The sequence below is a fragment of the Dromiciops gliroides genome, chromosome 3 (genome assembly GCF_019393635.1).
Source record: "Dromiciops gliroides isolate mDroGli1 chromosome 3, mDroGli1.pri, whole genome shotgun sequence".
In the NCBI taxonomy this organism is placed as follows: Eukaryota; Metazoa; Chordata; class Mammalia; order Microbiotheria; family Microbiotheriidae; genus Dromiciops; species Dromiciops gliroides.
The window spans coordinates 93,895,265-93,915,278 of NC_057863.1; the positions used below are offsets into that span (position 1 = coordinate 93,895,265).

Sequence of the window (20,014 nt, forward strand, 5' to 3'; positions counted from 1 at the left end):
TCCATTCTTTTCCTGCTTTATTGGTTATCTTCTTTATTGGTGCATTTATTGCTACTTTTAGGCAGTGGAGGGGAGGGCTATATTTAGGCCTAATCTTGTCTCAAGCCATTTTAGCAGAAGCCCCCAAATAATTGATCTTCATTGAATATACTGGTAGCTTTAGTATTGCATGATTTTGGGGTCCACGCTGATTCTTTAGGTGAATCAATTTAGTAATGAGGTTCTTTAATGCCAATCAATGACAATGAATTAATATTTGAGTACCTACTATATTGAGAGAAGAACACATGATGCCTAGTTACAAGATATAATATGATATAAACTTATGACAAACAAGACAATTAGAATTTGAGATATGGATGCAATGGAACATAGAGGATCAAGAGATGACTTTGGGCTTAACTGTTCAGGAAGGACTTTACAGAAAAGATGTCTGAAGAAGCATTGTAGTACATTAGAAAATGCACTGGTTCTTGAGTCAGAGTACCTGATTTCAAATCCTACTACTTGGACTAGGCACTTAATTATTCTGGGCCTCAGTTTCTCAATGTAAAATTTAGATTTTGGACTAGGGGACCTTTGAATTCTCATCTAGCTCTATATCTGTGATCCTATGGGACTAGAACAAATCATACCTGTTGGATAGGAATAGTGGAGGTGGGGTCATTTTAGCGTGTAAGTAGAAATACTCATTAAGTGTTCAATATCCTCATGGTTTCTGACGTGTCTGGAATGAATGAATAATAAGGTAGATTGGGACTGGTTTATGAAGGACACTAAATTCTAGTAAGAGTAAGAAATTTTGGCCTATATTCTTGGATGTGGGGAGTCAGGAGTTATTTTTCCTTACTAACACTTCTATTTTTTATAACAAACTCACCTTTATGTTTAATTTCATTTAGTTCTGTTCTAATGAAACTCTAGTATTTATTGTGTAGAAATTAAATCAAATATGTGCCATCTAATAGTACACTTATGGGTTTTGTCAATTAAGACAATTAAGTATCCTGAAAGAGTTAATATACTTCCCTATAGGCCCAACTTAATAAGAGGCAGTGAGGTAAGTAATAACTTAGACATTGAGGAAAAACAGAATCCATACTGAATAGTCTGTGATATGATTTTTGATTTAAACCCATTTCCAGGGGATTTTAAGTACAGCATTTTATACAGTTTGGTGTACATATTTAGAAGATCTAGTTATTGCTGAGGTTTAATGAAAGCCATTAAAAGTAGAACATTTCACAAAGAGAAGGCTCAACAGATTAGAAAATCAGATACTGGGTTTTAATTTTCAGGTTGAGCAGTTATTTAAAACAGTGAAATTAAGCTTTTTATTTCTTAATAAATCTTGTTTTTTTTTCCTTCTGAGGCTAGACAAATATTGATACATACATATTTTCCAGTTATTGATTGAACATATTATTTATTACATAGCCATACACATAAACTGGTTAGTTTATTTCATTTTGTAGAGTCTTTAGTTACTGAAACACTGCTTTTCAGGCAATTTATCATCAGTGGTCTTCAATTGACCTGGAAAATATGAAGGGATTGCTACTCATTCTTATTCTCCTTAATATTTTCTGCTTCTGTTTTCAGTATTTAATACCTATCACCTTAAGCATATGGAATATTAAAACTGATTATATTTAACAAGGATGCAATCCAAGCTGCCAAGAGCTCCCTTAATAAGGGTCAGGTTAATTGCCACTCAGTAATATCCATAGCTTTTAACCCTAAAAACATATGTAAGGCCATACTGAACATGAGTACAAAAATATATTCCCAACATTACAGATACAGATATGTACACACACACATATATACATATATGTGTGTATGTGTGTAGATAGATATAGATATATAAGAGGTTGGAAACAAAGCAGCCCCCATGAAAAAGGCCTGGGGGTGGTTAATGGACTGCAAGTTCAGTCAACATTGTGACTGCCTCAAGAAAGACAATCAGATTTTAGGCTACATTAATATAATACTCAGTCTGTATCTGGGCATGAGGAGGTAACAGTCATCTTTTCCCCCTTGTATTATGTCTAGTTAGAGCACTTGGGGCTCATATCCAGCCCCTTCTCTTGAGTCATACATGTACCAGACCCTTCTCATTGGAGTATTGCAACAGCTTCCTAATTTGTCTCTCTGCTTCTCTAATTCATCCTTGAGACAGCTGCCAAAGTGATTTACCTAAAGCAGAGGTCCGATGGTGAATCCTCTACTCACTCGGCTCCAGAGGCTCTCCATTATTTCCGTGATCAAATACAAATTCCTCAGTTTGGCATTTAGAATCTTCCATGACAGCTTTAACTTGTCCTTCCTGTCTTATTATAGTGTACACACCTTCTAAACTTGTCCTTTGTGTCATATCACACACCCCATCGTGTTGGTTTAGCCAGTCTTGGCCTTCCTTCTGTTCCTTACATAAAATGTTCTGTTTTTGACCTTCATGCTTCTGTATTGCTTCTTCCCAATGCTTGGAATGAACTCCCTCTTCATTACTGACCTTTCAGAATCCCTAATTTCCTTTAAAACTCAGTTCAGATGCCACCTTCTATATTAGCCCTCTCTGACTCCTCTCCTTGTGATCCCCAGATGCTAGTGCCTTTTCCCCACCAGAAGAAAAGACCTTGTATTCATTTTGTACATACAGGGTATTCCAAAAGCTAGTAAAGCTTAAAACTATTCTAAGATTTTGGGAATATTCTGTATTTAAATACATTAGAGGCAGGCAGCATGGTGTCATGGATACAGAACAGGCCTCAGAGGTAGGAAGACCTGGGTAAAGCATTGCCTCTGAGAAACAGTAGCTTTTGTGACCTTGGGTAAGTCATACTTAACCTAGAGTGAATATGAACTGCAAAGCAGTTGTAATTTGTGTTAGTAGAGGGAGGAAAAAAAGGAGAAAAATAGACAAACATGACTTCCTAACAATTAGCGCCCTAAGTGTATTGGATAGCCTTTGGAATTAAGGGGTTCCTCCTCAAGAGAGGGAAGCAAAGGGTAGATGGCCTATGTTCAGATTGGTGGTAGAGAAAATTCTTTTCTTTCTGTCTTTTTTTGGTGGGGGGAAGCTGGCGGGGGTGGTGGTATATTGTTTGGTTTAGATAGTCACAGTGTTTCCTTCTGAATCTGAAGTTCTCTAATTGTAGCTAATATCTCTGTGTCTGCATTTTCTCCTGTTTCCTTCTACCTCTGAGGAAGAAGTATTTTGAATCCTTTTTTTAGATTAAACCTATCCAAATCCTTTAAGACCTTGGGCCATTAATCTCTTACATTTCCTATCTCTCAGTCAATGACTCTTTCCTCAAAGACTCATGAAAACATGCTCATGTCTCTTCTATCCAAAAACAAAGAAAAAAGCATCCTTCTTTCTTTTAAAAAAATAATCGATTGATTTAGAATTTTCTCCAAGTTATATATATGAAATTTTTACATCCATTTTTTTTTTTTTAGTGAGGCAATTAGGGTTAAGTGACTTGCCCAGGGTCACACAGCTAGTAAGTGTCTGATGCCGGATTTGAACTCAGGTACTCCTGACTCCAGGGCCGGTGCTCTATCCACTGCGCCACCTAGCTGCCCCCTTTACATCCATTTTTAAAACTTTGTATTCCAAATTCTCTTCCTCCCTCCCTCCCCACTTCCCCTTAATAACTCAAGCAATTCGATATAAGTTATACATGTGCAGTCATGCAAAACATTTCCACATTAGGTTGTGAAAAAAAACAGACAAAAAACTTTAGAAAGAGGAACTAAAAAAAAATTATACTTCAATCTGTATTCAGATACCATCAGTTCTTTCTCTGTAGATGGGTTTCATTTTTCATAAGTCTTTCTGATAGCATCCTGCTCATCATTTCTTTACAGCACAATAGTGCTCCATCCTAATGTCATCCCACAATTTGTTCAGCCTTTCCCCAGTTGATGGGCATCACCCTAATTTTGAATTCAACTTTAAAAAAAAAATCTCTTTTAGGATACTGACCTAGTAGTGGTATTGCTAGGTCAAAGAGTAAAGCATCCTTCTTTTGACCTTGATAACTCACCAGTTTAGCATTCTAACTTTCACTTCACTGCAAAATTTCCTCCAAGTTTGGTCTATGGTCTCTACCTTATCATCTGCTTATTGATTCCTAGAAGCCTTGGGTTCAGTTTGTTCAGTCGTATCTGACTCTTTGTGACCCCATTTGGGGTTTTCCTGGCAAAGATACTGGAGTGGTTTGCCACTTCCTTCCACAGCTCATTTTACTTATGAGGAAACTGAGGCAAACAGGGTTAAGTTACTTGCCCAGGGTCCCATAGCTAGTAAGTGTCTGAGAGTGGATTTGAAGTCAGGAAGATGAGTTTTCCTCACCAGAGGCCTGACACTCTATCCACTGCACCACCTAGCTGTCTCTATCACATGACTAAATTGCCCCTTTAAAGATAACCTCTTGCCTCCCAGTTGACAAATGAGGGACTTTTTCTTAATCCTCATGTCCCTTCATTCCCTACAGCATTTGGCACTGAGCATTCGCTCCTTAAAACTTTCTTCTCCCTCCTTTTCTAGGATCTATATTATTCTGGTTTTCATGATTTTTCTATAGTCTTTTTGTTGTCTCCTTCGCTACCTCCTATTCTTTCTGACATCAAAACATAGGTAATTCTCCTAGGTTTGGTAATTTCAGTCTTTAAATATTTATTCCTTTAGGATTCTCCTCTATCTTCATGACTTCAACTTTTGACTCTATGCAAAGTTGCAGATTAAGATCTTATTATTATTTTTTTTTTTTTTGGAGAGGGGCAATGAAGGTTAAGTGATGTGCCCAGGGTCACACAGCTAGTAAATGTCAAGTGTCTGAGGCCAGATTTGAACTCAGGTCCTCCTGAATCCAGGGCCGGTGCTTTATCCACTGCACCACCTAGCTGCCCCATCATTATCTTTTCTGGTAGTCACATCATATCATTGATTCATCTGAGCTTTTAGTCAACTGAAATCCCCCAAGTCTTTTTAAAATTTCATTTTTTATTGATACATTTTGGTTTTAGAACACATTTATTTATGAATTTTCAACACTTCAATGAAAGTTGTCCCTTTTTAAACAAAGAATTTTTTTTTAAAAGGGGGAAAAAAGCTGATAAAACCAAACAGCAATTAACTATGTCTGACAGTACAAGCAGTTTTCTCGTTCCATACCTCTGCCATGAAGGAAAAGCGGACATGTTTTCTGAATGCTTCACTAGTCCAATTATGTGGTCATTGCAATTTAAGAATTTTAATTTATTTTTTTGTTTCTCTGTTCTTACCAGTTATATTGTTGCCATTTATATACTTCTCCTGGTTCTGTTTACTTTGCTCTGCATCAGTTCATTTAAGTCTTCCCAGGCTCTCCAAATTCCTGTTCCTTTTTTCTTGTGGTTCAATATTTCCATTTATTTGTTCCACCATTCCCTAATTGATCAACACTTGTTTTTTGTTTCCAGTTCTTTACTACCACAAAAGGTGTTGCTTGAATGTTTTAGTGCATATAGGGTCTTTCTGTTGTCATCCTTTCCCTAAGTATTTCTTCACAGGAATGGCTCTCTAGCTGTCTTTCCTTCCTATCCTTCTTGTACTTTCGTAGTTGTTTTTCCTACGCAGTTCATCAGTGGTTCCCTCTTGTCAACTAAAGTTCATATTCTTTAACTTGGCATTCAAGGCTTTGTGCATGCTGGCCCCATCTACCTTATCTGGTTTATTTTTGATGGTAATAATAATGATGAAGATGATAAAAATAGTTAATATTTATATAGCACTTACTATGTACCAGGCACTGTGCTAAGCACTTCACAATTATTATTCCATTTGATCCTCACAAAAATTCTTCAAGAAGACAAAAATTGATCCTATATAATTTATTGATCCTATTTACAAATGACTGAGTTTGTTCTATAATGGATTTTATCCTGTAATTGTTTGTCATAGATCTTTGTCTCTGTGATGATTAAAAATATGAGAGACATAGTTTCTGGGCAATTTAATTGAATTATTAATAGATTATTAATAAAGGGATGATCATTTGGCCACCTCTCTCAGACCAAACACCCTTAATGGTAGTGGAGTCTCAGTTTATATACTCTTCTAAGTGTATGAAGTCCATCATGTAGTAATCAAATCTAATTGATTGACATGATTTGGAGGTGTGTTATATTCAAATGAATTCGGGGATTGTGACTCAGGTCATGCAGATCTTGGTTAAGAGGACATCAGAGAAGGAATGTGAACCCCTCACTCAGAATAGTTTCCACCTAACTGTGGTTTAATCTCATCAATTAAGTCTTTAAACTATTTAGACAAAAGGATCTGTCTCTAACCAAGATTCCTTTATTGGCCTGGCTCGGGTTTGCCCAAGATGAATCTTACCTTCGAGGAGAACTTGCCTTTTGTGAGAATCAGAGCACTACTAACCTGATGAGAAAGATATTACAGGGAAGCTTCGCCATGAGGAGAAAGTGTGAGGTGACCTCTTGAGGTTTTAAAGGTCAGATTGGCGTCAGGAAATGATGTCTGCTGTCTGTGGGTCATGTCAATCAGAGCTACCAACCAATTAGCTTGGAGCTGTGTGTGGATGGCCCTGTTTCCTGTTTCACAGGAGGCTTTTGGGAGAAGCCAGACTTGGGGCTTGGCGGGAAGATGGATGCTGGCTCTTAGATAGGTAGATGAAGGCTGTTTTACCCCGCCTTCTCTCTCTCTCTCTCTCTCTCTCTCTCTCTCTCTCTCTCTTCACTAACTTTTAATACACTTTAATAAATACTTAAAAGGCTAAATTCTTGCTAAAGCTTCTAATTTAGATTTTAGACATTACATTAGATTTTAGACACCACAGCTAGAATTTTAGACCTTACAGTTTGGCGACCATAAGGAGAATGCTGAACCCTGCAAATCTTCTGATCTTCCAGTTGGGTAAGGATTTTCCCCCTATTTCCCATGTGCTGTCCCTTTAAATTGGGTTTCTCTTACCAGCTAAGTACCTAAGTACCTCTTAAGTACCCATTTTCTAATTTTAGCCTCCTATTTCCCACTGTCTCCTACTTTTTCATTTTACAATGGATCAAAAAAGCCTCCTGAGTTTTAGCCTTATGAGCTTCTTTACCTGGTTATTCATACAGGTCAGGATTGACCTTGTGTTTATGTTTGGTCCTTATGAATTTGAATGTTCTATTCCTATTTTTAATTTTTATTCTTACTTTTCTTTGTCTTATAGTGAGGAAATAGAGGGGGATTGACGATATTACATAACACATAATTCTGGGCTCCTCCCTTGAGAAAATAATGGCAGCGTGGGACTCTTATAAGCTACCAATTCAGCCAGGCATGACAAAAGCAAGGCTTATCAAACTGTATTTTATGGGTTTTGTTATTGTTATTCAGTCACTTCAGTCATGTCTGATTCTTTGTGACCCCATCTAGGGTTTTCTTGGCAAATACACTTAAGTGGTTTGCCATTTCCTTCTCCAGCTCATTTTACAGATGAAGAAACTGAGGCACACAGGGTTATATGACTTGCCCAGGGTCACACAGCTAGCGAGTGTGTGTGTGTGTGTGTGTGTGTGTGTGTGTGTGTGTCTGAATTTGAACTTAGGGAGATGTCTTCTTGACCTCAGGCCAGCCAGCACTCTCTCCACTTTACCACCTGAAAAAAGGAGGGCAATTTAGCATTAGGTTAGTGCCTATGATGTGACTTTAATTTGATTTAGCTTTTTTATAAGCTGACATCCAAAAAGGCGGTAGGAATGTGAAGAATGTCCAGCAGATTCTTGACAAATTTCTAGATTGTAAAGGTCATGGGGTTAGGGAGTACGCCTTATTGACCCCCATCTCTTTACCCTCTTCTTCTAAACCCCATTCCAGAGCCATTCCACGGTACCTTCCCACAGAAAGCCCTTAATCACTGTTTGAGTGTGTGAAAGGTCATTCTTCCATCTTCTTTTTTTTTTTTTTTGGTGAGACATTTGAGGTTAAGTGACTTGCCCAGGGTCACACAGCTAGTAAGTGTCTGAGATCAGATTTGAACTCAGGTCCTCCTGAATCCAGGACTGGTGCTCTATCCACTGAGCCACCTAGCTGCCCCTTTTTTTCCCATTTTTTTTTGAAAGGTCATTTTTTTCTTAATTTTTTTTTTTAGTGAGGCAATTGGGGTTAAGTGACTTGCCCAGGGTCACACAGCTAGTAAGCGTTAAGTGTCTGAGGCTGGATTTGAACTCAGGTACTTCTGACTCCAGGGCTGGTGCTCTATCCACTGTACCATCTAGCTGCTCCTGAAAGGTCATTCTTTAGACATGCCAAAGAAGACTCATTATGCCCATCAGGCTAGTGCTGGGTGCAGCATAACGCTTACCCATTACTTATTCTCATAAGATCAGAAACCTTTATCTATTCCTCCTTTGATTTGACACAGATAATGCCCAGGGAAAGTGGAACACTGTCTAAATAGTGTTCAGACAGGACACAAAACAAAGATGTTTACAGAAAGAAACGGTTCCTGTGAGGAGAAGAGGAAAGCTTGCTTCTCACCCTGAAAACCTGGTAATATAAACTTGGTAGAGATGAGGCCTGGATAAAAGATATGATCTTTTATTTTTTATAAAAAATGAAAAAAAGATGGTTTTGCTGCTCTAAGTCCATTACTTCTAATGGGATGGGAAGGACAGAATTACTAAGGGCATTACAGAATTAAGTCATAAAGACATAGGTACAAGTGCTACAGTTGCCATTTTTTGGTGGTTTGTCTTTGGTCAAGTTTCTTTCTTTTTAATTTTTTTTTGGTGGGGCAATGAAGGTTAAGTGACTTAGCCAGGGTCACACAGCTAGTAAGTGTCAAGTGTCTGAGGCCGGATTTGAACTAAGGTCTTCCTGAATCCAGGGCTGGTGCTTTATCCACTCTGATCAAGTTTCTTAATTTTTCTGGGTCTCAGTTTCCTCATCTATAAAGCAGGATAATAATATCATACACATACCTTCCAAGATTATTTGGAAGATTACATGAGATAATGTATGTAAAGTATTAAAGTACTAAAAAAACCCTCAAGTGCTGTAGAAATATAAGTTATTATTTGTTTGTTTTTTTAATAGTTTTTTTTTTCAGTTCTTATCCTTTTTTTTTGGTGAGGCAATTGGGGTTAAGTGACTTGGCCAGGGTCACACAGCTAGTAAGTGTCAAGTGTCTGAGGCTGCATTTGAACTCAGGTCCTCCTGAATACAGGGCCAGTGCTTTATCCACTGTGCCACCTAGCTGCCCCAAGTTATTGTTAATAATTATAAAACAATTGACACCAAAAGGTAAATGCCTGAGTTCTTTATTACATCTTAAAATTATTTTTGAGTGATTTTCCCTCTTTTCCTGGATAACCAAGGACTGTTCTAGCCATCAGAGCATGGGAGTTAGCAGCAGGGATTCACAGATGTTTGAGGAATTACTCTGAAGCAATGTCTGAGAAACCTCCCATGAAGAAATCTTCTCTTGGTAGTTTATTCTTATTTTTTAATCTTCCACTAGAGTTTAATGACATCCTAGGAATAGGTATCGGATCTGTGATTTCATTAGTATAGAGAACCCTTGGTGGGGGGGGACTGTCTAGCAATGCAAGTCTATCTTTTCTGTAACTTATAGTCTTAGGGATTTGTGCTGAGATGCTAGGTAGATATGTCAAACATGAGCCCTGCAGCTGACACTTGGCTCACAAAACTCTTGAGTGGGCACAGATTAAAATGTAGGGGGGCAGCTAGGTGGCGCAGTGGATAGAGCACCGGCCCTGGAGTCAGGAGTACCTGAGTTCAAATCCGGCCTCAGACACTTAATACTTACTAGCTGTGTGACCCTGGGCAAGTCACTTAACCCCAATTGCCTCACTAAAAAAAATGTAATTGGGAAATATTTAACAAAGTAAATAAAAATATAATAAAACATAGAAAATATCACATTTTAAAATTGTTAGTAAACCTGAAGGGATTCTCATATGCAGATTTATAGTTCCTGTTTCTATTTGAGTTGGATACCACAGACCTAGAGATTATGTGACTTGTCTTGATTCACCCAGCCAGCCAGAAGCAAGATCTGAACCCAGGTTTTCTTGGCTTTGAGGGGAACCCTATTCGCTGTGCCCCTCTCTGCATGCAAATACCCCCTACAAGAACCAATTACTTCTTTATTTCCAAACTTGTCCCTTGTCAGATGGCTATCTTCATTAAATCAATCAATCAAGCTAAGCCACATTTCACTGTGTACCTTGGAGATTCAAACATAATTTTTAAATGCTGTAAGCTGATGTTTTCAATTAGAGTATTTAAAACTTTGTCCTTGTTGGATTACTATTTTGAGGTTAGCCATGCACCAGAGACATTGAGTCTTCAAATGTTCCTGTCTGTGGATACATGGACTCTCTTGGTTTTTTTTTTTTTTGGTCATATCTCTGTATACTGGCATGCCAAGAAACTGTGTTTGTCACTGTCAGTAGCAGAAAGCAGAAGTGTATGCCCTCTGATGCTCATGATAGGATGCAGCCCTGGCATGACCTCTCCAGTCTTGTCAGACTGGGATTTCTTTGCCCTACTGTAGCCTAATTAGTGGATAGAACCTTCCACACAATCAAACCATCCACCTCTGGGAAGTAATAGCAAGGTGGATACAGGTGTAACTTTTAGGGCTGTGTGGTCATACCCATTACAAGGACTGTGCCAATAGAAACTACCATGCCAGCCCATGACTTTGTCCAAACACTAATAGAACTCTTGACTAAACAGTGTTTCCAAAGTGTTTCCAGGTGCTAGGAAATTGTTAGTGTGTCTCCCACTCTCAGAATTCCTTTAAGGTCATTGCCAGTGTAGTGACCATACCTATAGTCCCTGCTGCTGGGGAGGCCGAGGCTGGTGGATCACATGAGTCCAGGAGTTGTGAGCTGCAGTGGGGTTGAAACCAAGCAGGTATCAGTACTGTCTGGCACAGATATGTTGAGCTTCTTTTTTTTTTTAAGTGAGGCATTTGGGGTTAAGTGACTTTCCCAGGGTCACACAGCTAGTAAGTGTTAAGTGTCTGAGGCTGGATTTGAAATCAGGTACTCCTGACTCCAGGGCTGGTGCTCTATCCACTGCGCCACCTAGCTGCCCCTATGTTGAGCTTCTAAGATGGAAAGACTACCAGGCAGTCAAGGAGGATTTAATTGAAAAATGGAGCAGGCTAAAGTTTCTCTGTTAATTGGATTTGGGCATGTCAGTGGCTGCTACACTTCCAGGGTTGGATGAAATAGGGAGAACCAGTCTTAAAAAAAAAAAAAAAAGAAAAAAGAAGGAAAGAAAAATAAAAGAATGTAAGGTTCGTAGGGGCTGGAATTATTTTTATTTTTTGTCTGATCCTCAGCACCTTGCACAATGCCTAGCATATAGTACTGACTTAATAAATAGTTGTTGAGTTAAATTGAATTATTTCACAAACAGTTCTGAATAACTATTGACTGTTTTAGGAATCAAATCTCTCCTCAAATGTTTATCATTGAGGATAATAAAAAGATTTTACTGGATGCTGTGAAAGGAATTCCCAAAGAAGAGCTTCTAAGATATTTTTAGCAATGGTAGGATCGACGGGAATGAGCAAATAGTACAACTTAGGTGATTTCTTGGAAGGAGCTAAATCATTTGAACATATAATATTCTAAGCTATTTGTCTAAAAGAAATCATCTGTGGATGCCTGGTGCCTTCGCTCGTGCTCAGAATACCATTGTTCTCATGTCTTTCTTGAGAGACTCCCTCAAGTCCCAGCTCAAATGCCTTTTCTTTTGGTCAAACTTCAATTGGATTAATTTAAAATGATCATGACACAGACCTTGTCCTGGTTGTGTTCAGGTTTATATGATAGTCTTTTAGAAATAAGGTGGTCTGTAGTGTGTAAATAACACTGAATTTTGGAGATCTGGGTTCAAATTTGAGGTCTGACACCTTGTAACTCTCTGACTAGGGGCAAGTTATTTAATGTCTGTACTTCATTTTTTCATTGGCAAAGTGGAGAGAGAATACCTGGCTAGGTGAGGATTGCTAAACTGAAGCCACAGGAGCTGGTGACCATTACCTATACCCAAATTTTATCTGTCCTTACTCTTTATCCTAGGTTCATTGCCCACCTTATCAATAAGGGAACTAGACTCAGCGATTCAATTTCATCTACCATTTTCTATTTTGGGCTCTACTCTGAGGGGGGAAAAGGAGGAGGAAGTAAAATATTACTTAGAGTGCAAACATGAATTAGGTGTGGAGCAAGCTGCCTTATTTCTACAAAGAAAGGGGGAAACTAAGTGATAAAGAATCACAGGATGATCAATCAGTTGAGGAACTAGGATGTAGGCATGTTGAGACATTTGCAGTAAGACTGCTCATTAATTGTTTTACAGTATACCCATACTGAGTAAGTCCCTGTAAGTGCCAAGTGGACTCTTCCTTCTGGTGGTTTTTCTCTCTGTGAGTGATTCTTTTCCTTTGTGCATTTTGCTGCCACCTCTGCTTTCGCTGTTGCTGCTTCAGGAGCCCGCTGCTTGGGTGACTAGAAAGGGGGAGACACCAATGACCTTTTGAGATCTAACAAGGTCCTGTACCAATGGAAAGGAGACACGGAGATTGAGGTAGCTCTATTCTAGATATTTGGTTGCCCCAGGCAAACTATGAGCTCAAGGCTGGGGCAGCCTGGTGGGAGTAGAATAGAGGAAGAAAGGGCATCCTCCCTAACAATTCTAGTGTCTGTCTTTATGCCTCTAGACTATCAAAAAGAAGAAGCCTGAGGGGCAGAAATTGTCCCTTTAGTATATTCAGGTCCAGCTGAGCATCTATGATTAGGGATGGACACAGCTATATGGCTGATTAGAAGCAGCCAAAGGATATCTGTATCTGCTCTAAAGTTGGGGAAGAGCCATCATACATCTCAATGTACTCCACTCAAATTGCCCACTGAATCATACTTTTGGGACCAAAAAGGCTTTGCAAGTCTTAAACACTTATAAATGTATATTACAGTTTAAGAAATCACTTGTATGCCTTTCCCTTGTGGAATGTGAGATTGGTAAGGACAAAGAGTGTGTCTTTTTTATCTTGGTGTTTCCACTCTCACCCACTACCTAACAAAATATTCTTCGACATAGTTCGACATTAATGAATATTTGAATGGAATTCAGTGTTTGCAGCAAATTAAAAAGTTTTCCACTAAATTATCTCAAAGGTGATATTTTAATTATAAGAGCTCTGGTCCTCTGTGCAGAGTACTGTACTGCATGCTGTGATGAGATGCATGAAGCTTATAAAAGATTCAGAATTGTGTCCATAGAAACAATTTTAAACTTTCTATAGTCAGAAACTTTTGCAGCCTCCCTCTCTTGTGTTAGATGTTAGAGAACATCTGACAATATTGCAGGGACCTCAAATGCCTATGTTTACCATCCCTCCTGGGCATTTACTTTTTTTTTCCTCTTTAAAGCGTAAGCTTTTGAACAAAGGACCCTATTATATATCTGGCCAAATCGATGCTGCATGTCTGTGTGTTTTAGCAGCATGGGGCTGGTAGGCGCGGCTCATCAGGCGTATGGCGGATGCTGCTGTCTGAAACAGGCATCAGTGCAGCAGGACAGATTAATTTGTTGCAGGCGTGCTCTCAGGTACCACAGGGAAACCAGGCTTTTCCTAGTAAACACACTTTTCTGGTTATCGAATAATCATCTGGAGAGCATCCATGCACAAAGCCTTGCTTTCTGCCCCCTGTGCCCTATGGAGTCCTGTATTGAGATGCCTCATTAGTTTCTCCTCTCTTCTCTCTCTCTCTGTGCTTTGTTATCTCTGCTCTCTTGTCTCTGTAATAGGAGGAATGTGCTTCTTCCCTCCCTCCCTTCCCCTCTCTGTTCTCATGCAGTGTTTTATGTTAGTGCTATCTTTGTAGTCTTATGTTTATAGTGGAAAAGTGCTGGATTTGGACCTGGGTTCAAATCTGGTCTCTGCTTCTTACCCCCCTGTGCGGCCTTGGGAAAGTCACTTTCTTTTTTCTTTTTTTGGGTGGGGCAATGAGCGTTAAGTGACTTGCCCAGGGTCACACAGATAATAAGTGTCAAGTGTCTGAGGCTGGATTTGAACTCAGGTCCTCCTGAATCCAGTTCTGGTGCTTTATCCACTATGCCACCTGGCTGCCCTTCCATCAACTTATTTTAACAAAAAAAGATAGTTTGAAAACTCTCTTGATACAATGCTTCCTTTGTATTTTATTTGATGAATTATGAAACATTCTGATAAGGGATGCACAGGGGGTCCATGATGCTAAAGAGTTTAAGAATCCTCTTGAGTCTAGTCTTTCTTGTCAATTTGGAAGTTCCCTCAAGTGATTCAGACATCATCCGTGCATGTCTGCCTATCCCATGTGACTCTTGGCCATGTCCCATTAAGGATAGTCCAACCACCGTGCTGGAACCATTTTCATTTCTCCTGGCATTTCTCCTTCTGCCTCAGCACTTGACTAGTCCCTCTTCTCTTCCTATCCTAGAATTTCTTGAAGAAATATGCCTTTCATCAAAATCATCCCATGTGCCTTTGGATCACAAGATCATGTTTATCATTTGACTCTTTAGCATTCTTTCTAACAGAGAAGCTACCTTACCCTGCCACTGACTTGGTGCACAACTTTGTCCAAATCATTTTCTGGATCCTTCCCTCCTATGAAAGGAGGATAATGCTCAATGCCCTCCTCACAGAATTGCTGTGGGGATTAATAAGATCTTAGACCTAGTTCTAGGGTGGAATAAGGTAAGTGAAATACTTCTCTTGGAAGTGAAATGTTCACCTGTATAAGATAAATTGCTACTTCCAAGAAGTCAACCAAGCTGCCCAGAGCAAGTAATTTAGTTCTAGTCAAGTTTTGCCATATTTGCAACAAATTACCTCTCCAGGGAGCCTAGAGGTCTGTCTGAAAGAAGTGTCTTACCTGAAATAGGTGAGCCCTTATTTTCAAAGGGGAATATATTTTACTCACCTCGGTTCACTATGAAATCGGGCCTAACGTTTGTAGGCTGGTATGAGTTCATCAGGAGAAAGGTGAAACAAAAATGCAAAGTGAAGTTATTTGGGGGTCACACCTGGAGAGGTTAATTAAGCTCTGTAAGCCTCTGATGATGTATGTCCCTTACAGTCATTCTCTGAGATGAGAAACAACTGACTCTAGTTTATGTTGCAGATGTTGCTTTCTGTGTATGTGGCACCTTGTGCCCCAGTGTCTTGATTTCTTCAACAGTAGTCATTAGCTTTATATCTCACATTTTGGAAGTCACAGAGTGGTGCTATTTTGACTGAACCGTAATTATTTTGGCTGCTGCTTTATTATGTAAGAAATTAATTTCTCACAGAAACTGAAGTTAAGTAAAACTTTCTGAAATGAAATATTGCACCAGTTAAGGTTAAATATGTAATTAATTTGGTTGTCTCCTGAACAACTATGTTAATTAAAAACCATTTGTTTGTTTCTCCCCCTCTCCCCCCAACTTTATTGTTCCCAGGGTGAATTACTAGAACTTAAACGACAGCAGCAAGAGGAGGAAAGAACAAAAGCTCTGCAACGTGAACAGAGGAGGTATAATTGGCTAATAAAGTAGGCCTTCTTGCTAAAATTAACTGCCTATAAAGTTTCCTTAATGCTTTAGGAAAATACCACAATAGGATGGAGCACATTTAGGGACTTTGTCTTTGCTTTTCATATTCTACATTATTGATTTTTGTATGTGTGGTAATACCATCTGCCAGCTATTGGGGTTATGGGCCATTGTCAATTTTCCAAGGTAGGTAGCCTGAGCTGAACCCTGAAGAGGAGTGTGTGTGTGTGTGTGTGTGTGTGTGTGTGTATCCCTGTAACATTTCACTGGAATGCTTTTGAAGCCTTTTGGGAAATAGCAGTTCCCACTGTTACACATTCTACTTCAGTAGGATTGCTTTAACCTCAGAATATGGGGTCTCCAAATTGCAGTGATAAATAAAGCCCACTAGTTCCTCCTTTGACAAAGATCAAAAAAAAAAAAGACTTGTTGGAATGTGAGATATCCACTTAAGTTGTTATTTTTATTTCTTATGAAATAGATATGCCATCAATTTTTTGTTTTGTTTTGTTTGTTTTTGCGGGGCATTGAGGGTTAAGTGACTTGCCCAGGGTCACACAGCTAGTAAGTGTCAAGTGTCTGAGGCTGGATTTGAATTCAGGTCCTCCCTGAATCCAGGGCCAGTGCTTTATCTACTGCGCCACCTAGCTGCCCCTTCTCATAGTCTTTCCATGAGACTAAAGGTCTCTCAAATGTGAAAACTGTTAAAAAAAATAAAAGGCATGTTGTTTAATCTAAGGATAAATGGATATTGTCATATTGGCACCAAGGTCCTGTTACTTTATTTCATAAGATGGACCGATGCAATGGACTGCCACTTAGCCCAAAACTGGACATTTCAAGTCAGTCCAGTCAAATTTCTCTTAGCTATATTTCATTTTCTTGCAAAAGTACTTTCTATTGGGAAACCCATTATTGTATTTTTTACAAACCAGTTTCTGATAGCAAGCTCCTATATTTCTCCTGGATGCTCTGAGGATTAATTGGATTGTGCCTGAGGGGCCTTTAAGCTCCTTAGAGAGAGAGAGAGAGAGAGAGAGAGAGAGAGAGAGAGAGAGAGAGAGAGAGAGAGAGAGAGAGAGAGAGTGGTCAAGTTTTTAGCAGGTAGTCTCCATTTCTATGGACCTGGCCTTCAAACAGACACCTTACTTAAAAAAAAAAAATGAAATGCCTTATCACTGGTGGGAAGGTGCATCTGTGTATTTTGGTAACCCTGCCTTTGGTTCTTTGAATTCATTTTCTGTGTTGCTGAATCCTCTGCCTGTTGGGTCTGAAAGTAAATTTCTCTGGCCCCTCCATTCTTCTCTTTGCACTGGTTATAATTAAATCCTACATCCACATTTAATCCACAAGGAAATCCCCCAGAATAACAAACCCAGCCATCAGTTTTCTAAACAGCTGATCCCGTCATTAAAGTATGATTCATGCCACTGGGCCTCATTACTGTAGCTTAAGAAATTACTGCATCTCCACTCTTTAGTGCTCTAGCAAGAGCTGGATGTGGTCTATCTGAGGAGGACCCAAGGGAGGTTTTCTCCTGGGGTATAATTGTATTAGAGTCAAAAAGGACAGTGGCTGTCTCCCTGTTAGATGCTGACACAGAAGAAACCTTAGACCTGAGTTCCAGGATAGACACCTCCAGGGGCTTCTCCAGACCCTTTTAGAATGAATTCCATAATGAGCTCATCTGACATGGGAGCCTGACACTCTGTGACACTGTGATTCAGAGGGAGTGGAGTACCATAGAGAAAAGACTCAAATGGAGCCAACTAGGTACCAATGTGAAATTTAATTTTCTAAATCTTCAAAAGTACCCAAAGATTAGGTTTTTTTACTCAACTATATAAAAAAATTAGGAAACCAATGTGAACTGATTGTGCTTATATATTTTTGAATACCATTTTTTTGGGGGGGGCTGGGCAATGGGGGTTAAGTGACTTGGCCAGGGTCACACAGCTAGTAAGGGTCAAGTGTCTGAGGTCAGATTTGAACTCGGGTCCTCCTGAATCCATGGCCAGTGCTTTATCCACTGTGCCACCTAGCTGCCCCTATAAAGCACCGGCCATGGATTCAGGAGGACCCGAGTTCAAATCTGACCTCAGACACTTGACCCTTACTAGCTGTGTGACCCTGGCCAAGTCACTTAACCCCCATTGCCTCACTAAAAAAAAAAAAAAAAGAAATGTCAATATATTTCCTGGGTCCAATGATGTACTCGGTTCAAATCCCTGATGAAGTTTGAGATTCATTTTTCTTGCATTTATGATTTATTTTGTATGTTTTCCATATATAGTAATACATACTATCTTGCCTGATAGAACAGAGAAGAAAGAAGGCTTCTTGAGGTCAGGGGCTGTTTTATTTTTGTCTTTAATATCTCCTGTGCCTAGCACAGTCCTTGGCACATAGTAGGTGCTTAATGAATACTTGTTCATCGATCCATTGTCTTGTACTGAGCAGGGGGAACTGCTTGTCCTTACCATCCAGAGAAAGATTCTGTAATTACAAGGAGAATCCAGGTTCCTAATTATCAAGTATTTTAAGCCCTTACTAGACAATTCTTCCTCTTAAAGAACATACTTTCTTAGTCTTTTTTTTTGTACTTAATTCTCCAAAGTGATAATTGTAGATGGACTACTGTCTCTGGGTGGCCAGGGTAGTGTGTTTTTTGTAGTTTGAGAAGAATGCATTTAGAAAAGAGGAAATATGTCCTGAAAAAGAGTGTTATATTTGAAACCAGGGGACCTGAGTTTGAGCCCCAACTCAGCTGCTTACTACCTCTCTGCCTGAGTTTCCGCCCTCTATAAAATCAAGGAGGTAGGACTAGGTGATCTCTAAAGTCTCTATAGGTCAAAATCTACAATCCTACGAGTCCTGCCATATAGATGAGTCCTTACCCCCCAAATCATATTCTTCTGATGCATGTTGCTTGTTAGAGGCCAGACTAGACTATGAGTGATTGTGCAGCTTGGGGTGGGGCTGGGATTGGAATAAAATGACAAAAAAAAAAACCCACCTAAGTATGAGATCTGAATATCATTAACTATAAAATATCAACTTTGGTTCCTGAAGAGATGGATGTGCCTTTTGTCATTCCCCTAAGCCTCTCGTCTTATCTAGTACTGTGTTGCTCACTCCTTCCCTATGGGAGGCGGGAGGAGAATTGTGACAGATTACTTAAATACTGACTGTTTTAACTAAATTATACTCACTAAAGTGAGTTAGTTTTAGGAGGTTTCAAAAGTATGAGTTTTCTAATGCAAAGAATCCAAGTCACCCTTGTATTATGGAAGGGATAGCTGTAATCCAGAGAGAAAAGAACTGCTTGCAAACAAACTATGGTTCAGGGACCGGCCAGCACAGCTCTGACCTTCTTTTCTTCAGTAGGACCTTCAGTCCTCTGAAAAATAACTTGGACATTGATTTAGCCACCATAAAATCATTTGACTCAAAGTTCCCAAATCTTCACTGAGGCATTGTCATCGTCATCGATGTTGACAAACATTTCACTTAAAAGAACTGACTGACATGAGTACAATGCATACAACACACACACATACACACACACACACACACACACACATAATGTATATATAGACACAATATATTGTGTATAAACAATATATGGTATATGATATCTACATAATATAGTATATATGATATATCCGATGTGTGTATATATGTCTGTATGTATATATAGGCAAATACATAAATTTTTATGTCTCGCTATATCTTTATATATCTATATATTTATGTATGCGTATATATATATATACAGAAACACACATACACACACATGCGCACACACACACATATGCGCGCACACACACACACACACACACACACACACACACACACACACACACACACATAAAAGCTTTTAAATTTGCCAAGCACTTTACATTTTGTCATCTCATTTGAACCTCACAACAACCCTACGATTATTTAGGTGATGTTAGTATTCCCATTTTTGAGGTGGACAGCTAAGTGTCTGAGCCTGGATTTGAACTCAGATCTTTCTGACTTCAATCCTCCATTCTACCTCCCAGCTGCCTGCCTGCCTTACATGTTTGAGAATGATGTTGGTGACTGGTTGCCTTTGTTGACTTTACCCCTGAGACTTTTGTATCATCAGATCCCCATTAAAAATGCCTTTTTAAAGTCAGTGTTGGCCTTCCCCTTTCTCCCTTCCTCATCTTTACTTGGCTATAAAACTATAATCCAGAAATAGCCCAAATTATTTCCTTTTTGAAATTACTATGGTACTGTGAACAAAATGGTAACATAAAGTTCCTTCAAAAGGGCTCCAATAGACATGAGAACTGAAAATGACTATTAAGGGCAGCTAGGTGGTGCAGTAGAAAGAGCACCGGCCCTGGATTCAGG

The 20,014-nt window shown here is 39.2% G+C and overlaps 1 protein-coding gene across 1 annotated transcript in view; it reads left to right on the top strand.

The window, feature by feature from the left end:
• The window catches only part of EPSTI1 (epithelial stromal interaction 1), a 113,401-nt gene that overhangs the window by 86,130 nt on the left and 7,257 nt on the right, over positions 1 to 20,014 (top strand). Inside the window, exon 10 of the mRNA XM_043995904.1 lies at positions 15,536 to 15,609. Within this exon, the coding sequence (XP_043851839.1) occupies positions 15,536 to 15,609 (74 nt within the window). The remainder of the gene's footprint in view (positions 1 to 15,535; positions 15,610 to 20,014) is intronic.